The 12,826-nt window shown below is 44.9% G+C and overlaps 1 protein-coding gene across 1 annotated transcript; it reads right to left on the reverse strand.

Annotated features, from left to right (window-relative positions):
- Positions 1 to 1,418: 1,418 nt before the first annotated feature.
- LOC125386317 lies at positions 1,419 to 3,116 on the reverse strand. The gene is made up of 4 exons (XM_048412030.1): positions 2,646 to 3,116; positions 2,234 to 2,562; positions 1,756 to 2,103; positions 1,419 to 1,470 (listed from the first exon to the last, which is right to left on the reverse strand). Exons 1-4 carry the CDS (start codon positions 3,114 to 3,116, stop codon positions 1,419 to 1,421), a joined length of 1,200 nt encoding a protein of 399 aa, XP_048267987.1.
- Between the last annotated feature and the right edge of the window lie 9,710 nt (positions 3,117 to 12,826).

The raw sequence follows: 12,826 nt of genomic DNA on the forward strand, positions 1-12,826 counted from the left end.
TCTGGAGACCCACCTAAAACTAAAAATTGAATTAGATCTTAAGATAATCATGAAAATAAAAATTACATTAAATCATAAACTAATCGTATAATTGTATGTGACTCATTTTCCTATTTTCATCGGTAATTTTACATTTCTATTACCATTTTTAATTTCAAGACGACTTATCAATTACACACATACAGGGACATAGTGCTTCCTAACATTATTAGGTTTTCTACTAAGTATCTACCTAATTTTGAGAAAATGTGCTTTCATCTCGCACCTGTAGGAAGTGGTTCCAACATTTTAGAGCTGGGAATATCTGTTTAGAAGACGAGGAAAGCTCCGGGCGTCCTCCTCAGACAGACGAAGATAAAATTCGGGATCTTGTTGAAAAATCACGAAGTTTGACAGTTCAAGAGATATCAAATGTTCTAAAAATACCTAAGACAACGATACATAGGTGTTTAAAACAAATGGGGATGGTGTCAAATTTGAACGTTTGGGTGCTCCATGAACTTACGGAATGCAACCGTCTTGAACGAACGACAGCGTGCATGACATTACTTGCGCGTAATAAATATGAGCCATTCCTTAAACGCCTGGTAACTGGTGATGAAAAGTGGATACTTTACGAAAACCCTGAACGGAAACGTAGCTGGTCCCAACGAAATCAGCCACCTCAACGCTGTGCAAAATCAGGGTTACATCCACGTAAAGTTCTTTTGTGTGTATGGTGGGATTATAAAGGAATACTCTATTTTGAACTTTTATCTAGTGGTGATACCATTAATTCATACAAATATTGCACTCAGTTAGAAAAATCAAGGGAAGCGCTAGTTGAAAAACGACCAGGTTTAGTGAATAGGAACTGCGTTATCTTTCATCACGACAACGCTAGACCGCATGTCGCGAAAAGCGTTACAAAAAAATTGTCTGAATTTAATTGGGAAATTTTACCACATCCCCCATATTTCCCAGACATTGCCCCATATGATTACCACCTGTTCAGAGCATTGCAACGCTTTTTAGTAGGTAACAAATTTGAAAATATTGACATTCTCAAAAATAGCTTAGAAACTTATTTTAAAGAAAAACAAGAGAACTTTTATCGAGACGGAATAATGGCCCTACCAGAAAAATGGGAAGAAGTTGTACAACGAGAGGGGGATTACATTTTTTCATGAAACTGAAAGGTATGTAAACAATCTTAACATATATAAACGCTCGAAAAACGGCACGAACTTATGGGATGACCTAATACTATAAGAGAATATCTTCTTTCCATTGGTCTTGTAGAGGTTTGTGAAATAAACTTAAATTGAAATTAGTTTTATCAAAACTCTAGATTTTTTGTCGTCTCTACTTATATAAAAATTACACGATTTCTGTAGAAATTCTACCTATTAGAAGTAAAGATTTCTTTTTATAGACTTTTATCTACAACCAACTTGAAAAACTTGTTTGTAAACTCTGAGCATTAGACACCTAAATGTTTATTTATAAAATACTATCTGGATACTAATTTGAAGATTTATTATTCTATCTGCCTCACAAGGTGGGAGCGCCACCATACCTCTCATCTAACTTCCCTCCGAACGTCACGGGCCGCTTGCTATCTAACCCGGGGGGGGGGGAGAGTCCCCGCTTGAGCTTCGGCTCCTCCGGTCTTCGTACACTCGTCGAAGCACCAAGGCCTGGAGCTCTAACGAAGGAGACGCCGCCAGGACAGTCGCCGACGCATATGATAACGTCCGGTATCCCCTTACGAACCTGATGGCGGTCGTCCTATGAAGCCTCCTCAGCAAGAGTAGACTGTGTAGACTTTTCATCAGATCCTCTGCCCACACAGGAGCCCCGTACAGGACCCGAGAATGGATGACTCCCTCATACAGTCGGCGCACTCCGATTTCTGCCCCACCATCGGTGGGGTCATTCGGCAGCAGTCCACATAGAGCGTTGGCTGTCATCAGAAACCAGAAAGCTTTGAAAACCAGAAGCTTGAAGTGCGGCCCGAACATCCAATGACTGTCGATAGTGAGGCCCAAGTATTTCATCTGAGGTCCTACCTCAACATCCTCTCCGCTTATGTCCAAACACAGGCGGGGCGGAGGAGTCTCCCTACGTCGATAGTCATATTAAAACCATATGGCCTCCGACTTGGCTGGGGACACCCTTAGGCCCAGCCTGCATATAGCCCGTATCAAGCAAGCGGCGGCAGGCTCTCCGATGGCGCAGCGTCTCGTGCTACCAGCGTCTTCTGGCCAAGATCAAGGTGTTGTCCGCATAACACACCATGCCTAAGTCTGGAGGCACGGAACAACGAAGCACTGCGTCGTATCCGATGATCCATAGAATCGGACCCAAAACCGAGCCCTGAGGAACCACGCGCTTAACGGGCCACCGCCCTTCTCCATCCTTGTCGGTGTAGCTGACCCATCTGTCGCTCAGGTAGGCCCGTATGACACGAATGATGTAGGGAGGCACCTCGAAAAATTCAAGAGCCTCCAATATCCCGTTCCAGAGTATGGTATTGAATGCATTGTCTATGTCTAAAGAGACTACCAGTGCTACCCCACCCTGGGAAACCATGGCCCGTGAAATTTTCCGTATTCGGTTCACCGCGTCCATCGTCGAGCAACCCCCCTGGCTTTTGTGCCAACCTGGCACTCGCCTTGATATGTGGGTCTCCAAACGGGCGGCAATGACTCTTTCGAAGAGCTTGCCCACTTCATCCAATAGGCACACCGGACGATATGCGGACGGCGAGTTTGTCGGTCGTCCCTCCTTCCGAAGCAGGTCCAGCCTGGAGGAGGCTGCTCGCCATGCTTCATATTCGAGTGTAGACTCCCTCCCTCAGACACCTTGTAAATAGGTGACGTAGTCTGGGGTCTCCGCCCATATCCGTCCCGGTCCCGACGCCACGTTGCGGGAGGCCATTTTCTTCGCCGCATCCAGCATCTCCTCTTCCGCAAACCCTGGTTCCTACCACCATTCCAAGTCGAGATAGTGCGCGGCTGCCCCGGGCTGTCCTCCTGTGGCGGGAACAGTGTGCGAATGACCTCCTCCAGTAATTCCGGATCCATATCTGCCGTCAGTAGTGGGGCCCTTGGACGCAGTTTCTTCATCACCATCCTGTACGGCCACCCCCACGGGTCGGATTCGACTGACTGGACGAGGTCCATCCAGGATCAGATTTCAGCTCTTGATCCTCCGCTGTAAGATGCGTCGTGTCTCTCTATATGTCTCGTAGCAGAGGGATATCTCTTCCTCGTGATGAAGCCGTCGACGATGGCGGGCTCTCTGGAACGCCTGCGGGCCCGAATGCACCTCGCCCGTAGCTCTGCGATCTCCGGGGTCCACCAATACACATTCCCGTTCTGTCTAGTTCCAGGCACGGAACGCGGCATTGACGCATCACATGCCGCTTTCATGTCTCGTCGAAGGTTCTCCGCCTCCTCGTCCATGTTTTTCTCCTCTGTACGGGTGTCCCAGTTCCAGGCCGCGACAATGGCTATTGCCTGGAGCATCCCGCTGTCTCTATCCTTAAGGCGCCATCTAGGTGGCGGGCGGGAGCGTTCCATTCCCCTAATGCCGCGGGTCTTTCTCGCGAGCATTGTCTCCAGTCCGATTTCCATGAATATATACAGGTGGTCTGAGAGAGTCTCAACCCCTTCAGCTACTTCCCAGCCTGAGACCCGTTGGAAGGCATTGGGACTACCTCATGTAATATCGACGACGGAGCACCCTCTCCACGCCACGCATTAAATAAAAAGAGCCCGAGGCCCGCAGTCTGACAGCACCTGGCGACGAGCATTTGTCCTTGTGTTCCCCAATTGTGAGGAGTGAGCATTAAAGTCGTGACGTGGAAGGTATCGTCTCACGCAATGCCCAACTCCGTCCAGGAACTCCTTTAACGCGACCAGTATTCGGGGCCCGCTCGAGCAGAATCCCCGCGGCCGGTGTTCCCAGTGCTCTGACGTCCACGTCATAGCGACTAAGCCGTCCAGGTCTCCGACCTAGTTAGGGGTGTCTAGTATACGATAGAGCTCGGCTACCACTGCCAGGGCTACCCTGCTCTCCCTCATCGTCCGGAAGAGCAGGTTTTGTGCCCGTTTCGATCGCCCCAAGTTGGTCTAGAGCAGGCCCCGAATCCGGCTCATTTCTTTAGTTTTCGGCGGAACGCATGCCGCCCCTCCCATTCTGCGAGTGGCAAGCGCACCAAGCGACTCACAAAGGCGGCACCTGAACACGGAGGCAGGGCAGATCTTAGCCTGATGACCGACATCTCCGCACCTGTAGTATAGCTGCCCCCGGTTTACCGTAGATTCGCAGGTCACTCTCACATGTCCCAGCTCTAAGTGTCTATAACATCTTGAGGGCCTCTTCGGGATGGTTTCGACCCTCGCCATTGAACACACCACAAGAATTCTTCCCGTATGACTTAGTTTCCGCGCTGTTGCTGTCGGACACCTTTTCCAGACTGATCCAAGTCCACCTCTGGAGGTCCTGTCTTCTACTTGAACTTCTATTGCCTTGCATCCTCTGGCCCTCGCCAGGGTGTCCTGAAGCTCCTCCTTGCCGACCGAGATGCCGATTCTAGTTATCCTCAGCTCCGCCATTCTTGTTGGGGCCGCAACTTTCACCGTGATCGGATCCAGGGCTTGTTTCAACCATGCTGCAAGCGCGGATGCCTTCTCCCTCTCTTTTTCCCCGGGAACTTCTAGAATGAGGCTCCCACTCATCGCCTTCTTGATTTTGACTCGTTCAATACCGAATTCGGCTAGCAGGACTTTCTATCTAGTCGTCGCCATATTCGCCACTTCGGCATATGATGTTTTCGTCCCCTCGCTCAGCGTTAGGGTGGTCCTAGGCGCCTTGACAGCACCTGGTCTCTTTGCATCCTTCTTCTTTTTCTTATGCTCGACCACCTTCCATTCACCACTCTCTTGCTCTATTGAGGGCGATGATATTTGGGTGGCATTGCTCTCATCCGTGATTGCCTTTCTCTGCCTTATTTCCGGACTATAACGCCAGTCCTGTAGGCGTTCTTCCAGGGCCTCATTAGTGAAGGCCTGAGCTCTTCGAATTTCTTTTCGAGGGCAAATAGACGTCCCTTCTCCCCTCCCACTTCGTCATCTTCCTTAGGGTGCCCCAGCTCTAAAGTGGAGGCGTGACACCGTGCCTTCTCCTGACGGACACACCTGGCCTTTCCTGATTGCTCTTTCTGGAGCCCCTCGATCTCCTTCTCTAGTACCTCCACCCGCATCTCCGCCATCCTGGCTGCTCCAGTGCTGTAGGCGGGCCCCGTCTTCCTTGTCAACTCCAGCGTGCCCGCGGCAATGATGCTTGCTGCCTCCTCTAAAGTCTTAATATAGGTGTTTTTTAAGTTCGATGATGTTGTCGCCACCTTCATTATCTCTTCTATTCGCCGAATTAGTTCGGCTTTTATGCTCGCTGTGGAGGATGTTCTCATCTCCAACGTCAGTTCCATAGGTGTATCTGGAGTTGTAGGTGTCAGTTTCCTTTTTCTTCCCCTGGACGTCTCTGATGAGGATGGGGCCCCATAGGCCATCAACTCTTCGACGCCCGAACTCGCACTTCCCTGCGAGTTTTCTGCTGTGGTATTTCTTGCATCTGATTCGGCGCTTGGAGTCATGACCAGATCCATGCCCGAACCCTCTGGTTTATCCATCCTATTTGCGATCCTCATGGATTTCCTGTTATCTTTGATGCCGGTTCCATTCCTTCCTCCATATTCTGCTATCTACTAGTAGTATTCTCTTCACCGGACGCGGGGGCCCGTTCGGTGACCTTCAACATTATGGGGGGGGGGGGGGGGGTCCGCGGTCAAGGGGATGACGAACTCTACTTTTCTTCAACGTCTAAGTTGTACTCAATGTTAATGCATGGGACAATCACTACGTATCTGAGAGTTACTTGAATCGTCTTTGAGATCGTACGGGAGAGTGGTTCTCCATCACGGTAACGCTGTCGAGGAAAACAATGGTGGGTGTGCCTAAGGGCACGAAATCACCGGATTCGTGGAGAAAAGCCTTCGTTCGGAAAGTGAGGGAAATTGGCGTTACTGTTAATTGGTCAATTTCCATGTTGGTGGTTAGGGAAGGGTGCTAGCCGCCCTTAAGAGAAAGTTCGAGAAGAGGAAGCGTCGTTCGTGAGAAAAATAGATTTCTTCTATTTTCTCGTAGTTGGGACGAGGACTGTTTGTCGGTTTGAAGGACTTTAGTTAAACAGATCTTAAGATTTATAGCAGGTCCTCGGGCTAGCTGAACATGTACTGTGGAGACGCGTCGACATCTGGTAATCATCTTACTCAAAGAATAGAGTCTGCGTGTGGCGAGCCACGGGACAGAAATCGTTGAAATGCTTACCGTCGTGCCCCGTCCTAAGTATTTCTTTTAAGGAGAGCTATAGAGTTACTTCATGCCTTTGTTAGACAAAACGTTCATCCCTTGACCGCGACTACGTTCGGCGACTGGTTGTCGCCTCGAGCCCGAGCTCACTATCATAAATCTCAAATAAGTACAGTCGAATCGAATGACAACAGTTTCTTAATTCGGCTATGGTGAAATCTAAATTACAATACTAGGGGTCTTCCCAAAGTTCCGAAGGGAAGGTTCCAGTATTCTTTCATCTCCGACATATATATCAGATTATATCACATTAATTGGAATGTTTACTCTCGAGTGCCGCTGCAACTATTTCTTTTTTAATGAGAGCTATACTATTATCCCATACCTTTGTTAGACAAAACGTTCATCCCTTGAACGCGGCTAAGTTCGGCGACTGGTTGTTGCCCCGAGCCCAAGCTCATTATCACAAATCTCGAACAAATACAATCAGATTCAATGACGGCAATTGCTTAATTACGGCTATGGTAAAATCTAGTTTACAATGTTAAGGGATTTTCCCAAAGCTTCAAAGGGAAGGCTCCGGTGTCCTTTCATCTCCGACATATATATAGTATATATGATTGTCATATCATAAACGTGTATATCATAAATTAAACGTTACTAAACGTTACTGTATGAAAAAGCATGGAATAGAATGCTAATTATTCCATTATTCGTTTCTGCAATTAATCAATGAACTGTACAAAACAACATCAAAGATTTAAACAAACGTATTTAAACGTTGGCATAAATGTACAAAATTAGAACAAATTATATTAAAGTGGAATAATAGTCGAACTTATATTCTGTTTCAAAAGTTTATGATACAAACTACTGATAGTGAAAAGATCAAATAGACTATCAATGGAGGAAAACAGAAAAAAGTCCGAAAGATTATATAAACTTTTGTTAATAATGTCTAATAAACAACTAAATAGTTCGATATTAATTCAACAAGCCTAATAATAATGTATAAAATGTAATAACAGCAATTGAAGTATTAAGAAATTCAGATTACACAGTACATCAGTTACACCAAACACCACCTCAAATTGGTGACCACCCGACGTGAGATAAAAGTGGAGAAAGGTGTACGTATTACATTCAAAATGACGAGTGCCAAGAGCGAAATTATTACAGGATTCACAGACTCAGACAGTTCGAGAGCGTTCAGGGCGCTTGAGGACGAAAAAATGGGCGGTAGGACGCCGTCCCAATTCTATAGGGATTTGAAGAAGCTCGCCCCTTGTCAGCCTCCAACGACCTCGTGCTGGCGATCTGGAAGATCCACCTTCCAGTAAATATTCAACACGTTTTAACTGCGCTGAGGATACCAGAAATAAACGTCCAGCTCAAGATGGCCAACAACACCCACGAAAAATACCCGAAAGACGGACCACCAGCTACGGCCAGCGAACAATCGAACCGCGTCACTGACACGATAGATGACCGGTTATCTCGAGTAAAGGCACGAATTAGCGCGCTGCGCCTCGCCAATCGTCGTTATCCACGATCAAGCTCGAGGCATCGAAACAGACAGCAGAACTCTAATTTGTGTTACTACCATCCAACCTTTGAAGATCAAGCAAGAAATTATCGAAACCCTTGCAGCTGGACTCGGGGGAAACGGAACCACCCACGGCATGCGACGGCGGCCTAGTATCCCGCCGCATCTTTGTCACAGACAAAGAATCGAAGATCTTCTTCCTCATGGACACCGGCGCCGATATATGCGTATACCCGCTCAACAAACTACGCGGACCCGCGAACAGAGATACATACGTGCTGTTCGCGGCCAGCTGGTTACGCATCGCGACCTACAACACCATCTTAGTGTCTCTCGACCTAGCATTGCGTCGAGCACTGAAATGGCGTTTTATAATAGCGGACGTTAACACGCCTATCATCGGCAAGGACTTCCTTAGCCACTATGAATTGTTGGTAGATGCAAAAAATAAACATCTCATAAATTCGACCAAGAACCTGTCAACAAGAGGATACACGAACACGACCCAAGCAGCGTCGATTAAGACAATCATTGGTGAGTCAACGTATCACCGACTTCTCGGCGAATTGCCGGACCTGGCCTGTCTACCGACTTTCGGATGAGAGAAAACTCGATACGGTGTGGTACACCATATCGAAACCATACCCGACCCACCCGTCTACAGCAAACCTCACCGCCTCGCACCCGATCGAGTTAAACAGGTCAAGGCGGAATTTGAGATGATGATGGAGCAAGGAGTGATGCGGCCATCGAAAAGCCCATGGGCATCATTTCTGCACGTCATACCGAAGAAGGACGGAGGACTACGACCCTGCGGTGACTACCGTGCGTTGAACGCCCGCACCGTACCTGACAGGTACTCGCTGCCGCATAGGATAAGCGTATCTTTTCTAAGATCGACCACGTCCGCACTTACTACTAAATTCCGATCGTGCCCAAAGACGTTGAAAAAACCGCGATCACGACACCTTTCGGACTTTTTGAAGCAGCCAATATGATATTCGGACTTCGGAACACCGCGCAAATATTTCAGCAATTCGTCGACGAAATCACACGTGGCTTCGATTTCGTCTACGCGTACATCGATGATTTTCTAATAGCTTCGAAAGACGAAAAACAACACCACGAACATTTGCGAATACTATTCAACCGCCTCAACGACTACGGTATTGTAATAAATCCCGCGAAATGCGAATTCGGCGCGCACGAAATCATATTCCTCCGATAACCGATAAACGTCGACGGAATTAAGTCGCTAGCCGAACGTGTGGAAGAGTGTTAAATATTCCGAAGCCCACGAACGTTAAGCAGCTTCATAGGTACCTCAGTATGATTAACTTGTACCGACGTTCCATACCGGCGACCGCGAGAATACTTCAACCACTTAATGACCTGTTAAAAGGTGCGAAAAAGGGCAATGCGCCCATGCGAGTAGTCAGAACAAATTGAAAACAGTTTTAAAGAATCAAAACGTGCTCTCACGAACGTCACGATGCTAACGCATCCGATAACAAGTGCGCCCGTCAACCTCACGGTAGACGCGTCCGACTACGCAATAGGTGTAGTATTGCAACAACGCGCGAGCGACAAATGACAGCCGCTAGGATTTGTCACAAAATCCTTGATTCCCGCGCAACAAACATATAGCACATACGACCGCGAACTTCTTACGATGTACACCGCGGTCAAACTTTTTCGACACGCTGTTAAAAGAAGAAACTTTGTGATCTATACAGACCACAAACCCCTTGCACACGCGTTCAACCCGCACCCCGATATGTATTTGTAACGTCAACAAATATTTACAATCGACTCAGGAAACCTGAACCGCTTTGCACAGGACACCAACTTCCAAAACAAAGGAATATGAATTCGGCACGTAGGCATAAGATAAGCGAACATCTAGAAGGGTTAGGTCTTGATCGAGGCTTCAGTCTTTCTGTAACTTTCTGTAACTCTAATCGTAAACTTATCGTACTGTTATTATAGAATAAGGGTATCTCGAACTTTGGTTCAAGAACTCAACATTTTTTTTATTATTATTTTCCTGTCATTTTTATGTGACATTTTTGCGATCCTGCCAGGATCCATTCACTTCAGTGTAAACGAAACTACAATTTTGATCTACGGACATCATTGAAGATCGAAGGATTCGGACCACTTGTGTTGTGAACTCTACTACCAATAATTTACCACAGTGGATCAAATCAGCAGGACGAGTTTGACACTCAAACAACACTTTTGAACGTGCCACAGGGGAAAACACCGTAAAGGAACCTCATTCTACGAACTTACATATCAAGATGTGAAAAATCTGGTTCATTTAAACAATATAGAACGCGAAAAGTTAGTTTCTCTAGCAACTCTAACGAAGAGACAATATTCACAATGAACAACAAGGAAGACTCAAAAGCCCAGGTAAGTTTACCCTCTACAAGTGGAACCCAAAATAAAACGGGATCACTCGATTCTCTTCTACCAGAGAAATTTTAAACATAGTACAGAGACAGAATGAAGAATTTCGACAACAATTTAATGAAATAAAAAATGCATTAAGATTAACCAACGAAAAAAATAGAAAACGCGCTAACGAAATAGAAATATTAGGTAGAAACCTCTCTCGTGTTAAACTATCACAAATAAACATAGAATCAACTGAATTTGGTTCTATGATGACTAATGATGACGATAATATATCAATATTAAAACATGATATTAATCCACCTCAACCTATGCCACAAAGACCACCAACATACGTCCAACCATCCAATCCAACAGCTACAAACTCTGGAAATCTAAAAGTTGAAAGTGCATTAAAATGTATTCTGATACTAAACGGAGAAGATGATGTAGGTGTAGAAGATTTTATTCGTAAAATAAAAGAAATGAGAATGATGTGTAGCGAACAAACATTATTATTAAAAATGATCATAAATTAAATTATAAATGATCATTATCAATGATTATTAAAAATAGAGAAAATTGTAGGAAAAACCGCAATGGCAATCCGCAATATCTATATTAACCAATTCGAAACTCTGTACGAAGCATTAAGACCATCCTCGCGTTTGCTAGGTTATATCCTTTGTGAAGTCTGCTGGGTGCGCAGACGGATGACACGACAAACAACCGCTCCGCCATTTTATCGTAACCAGACGTCTCGTCCAGTAAGTAATCGCTACACGATTACAAGTAACATGAATAACAAAACTCCACCCATTCAACCAAGAATGAATAATTTTACAAAGCTTGAGAACCGTCCATTAAGCGAGAGGACACAAACGAAATGTTTCAAATGCAATAGATTGGGACACCTTGCCAATCAGTGCCAAAATTGTCAACACATCACATTCAAGAACAATCAGAATCAACAATGCTACCTCAGGAAGATTACCCACGATACGACTACAATTACCAGAACGACTAGGATTGCGATTTGTCGTTGACTCGGGAGCAGGAATCAACTTGTTTAAACGAGGATGCTACGCAGGAAGAACAATAATACCAGACACGAAGAAATCCTCCATGGGACATTCCTAATACGAATCTAATTCCAAAATTAAGCTAAATTTATTCAACAAAAAGATAGAATTTTCCTTAGTAGATGATAATTTCCCTATTATAGAAGACGACATATTAGGCTTACCCGGTTTAAATCAATATCGATTCGAACTTTCCAATAAAACATTGAAATTAGATAATAACACCCTTCTGCTGCGGCAAGAACAAACCCCGCACCAGGAGAAACCATTCAAAAAATTGAATACCTCGAAGGAAAGCCAACGCCAGTATGCTTTATCAATGGTGGTAAGTCCTCAGTTCAAATTTCTAACATTATTGAAAATACAAACACTGTAGATCAAATTAAAAAATTCAAATCTTTGATTCGACTATAGCATATAGAAAAGCCTCTTAGAGAACCTATGAAAAAGATTCTTCTCTATTACATGGACGTATTTAATTTAGACAGCGAAACATTACCATGTACATCTCTTGCTAAACATTCCATTACGTTGAAAGAAGATAAAATCATCAACGTAAAATCCTACAGTCCTCCTGAACACCATAAAATCGAAATAAACAAACAAATGACGGAAATGTTAGACAAAAAGATTATAGAACCCTCCGACTCTCCCTATAACTCTCCCGTCTGGGTCGTTCCAAAGAAAATCGACGCGTCGGGGAAACAAAAGTGGCGAATAGTGATTGACTTTAGGAAGTTAAACGAATTAACGGACCAAGACGCATATCCATTACCCGACATTGACGATATACTATCGCAACTAGGGAACGCAAAATATTTCTCCGCTTTAGACTTATCCTCGGGATTCCATCAAATACCCATGGATGAGAATTCGAGGAAATACACTGCATTTAGCACACCATAAGGACACTTCCACTATAACAGAATGCCATTGGGGCTCAAGCACCCGCTACCTTTCAAAGAATGATGGATACCGCGTTAAAAGGTTTAATTAACAATCATTGTTTCGTCTATCTCAATGATATCATTATATTCGGGCAATCGATAGAGGAACATAATAAAAACTTAGCCATTATACTCCAAAGGCTCAGGGAAGTAGGTCTAAAAATACAACCGGATAAATGTGAATTCTTAAAACCCGAATTGGAATATTTAGGACACTTAGTGACAGCAGACGGAGTAAAACCTAACCCTGAAAAGATTGAAGCAGTAAAGAACTTCAAACTACCCAAAAATCCGACGGATGTAAAATCGTTCCTTGGGCTAGCCGGATACTATAGGAAATTTATTAGGAATTTCTCAAAAATTGCCAAACCGTTAACAGAACTAACTAAGAAAGACATACAATTCCACTGGACTGACAAAATACACTTAACTTCGATACATTAAAAGAAAAAAGAAAAACTATGCCAAAAGCCAGGATTAAAATATCCCGACTAT

This window comes from Bombus terrestris, chromosome 14 (assembly GCF_910591885.1).
Source record: "Bombus terrestris chromosome 14, iyBomTerr1.2, whole genome shotgun sequence".
In the NCBI taxonomy this organism is placed as follows: domain Eukaryota; kingdom Metazoa; phylum Arthropoda; class Insecta; order Hymenoptera; family Apidae; genus Bombus; species Bombus terrestris.

Excerpts from the sequence above, each read along its gene's own strand:
- LOC125386317 (XM_048412030.1), bottom strand. The coding sequence starts at position 3,116 with ATGGTGATGAAGAAACTGCGTCCAAGGGCCCCACTACTGACGGCAGAT. Across the intron at positions 2,563-2,645 it reads CATATCAAGGCGAGTGCCAG|GGTGGGGTAGCACTGGTAGT; the intron begins GTTGGCACAAAA and ends ATGGTTTCCCAG. Across the intron at positions 1,471-1,755 it reads CATAGGACGACCGCCATCAG|GTGTCTAATGCTCAGAGTTT; the intron begins GTTCGTAAGGGG and ends ATAAACATTTAG.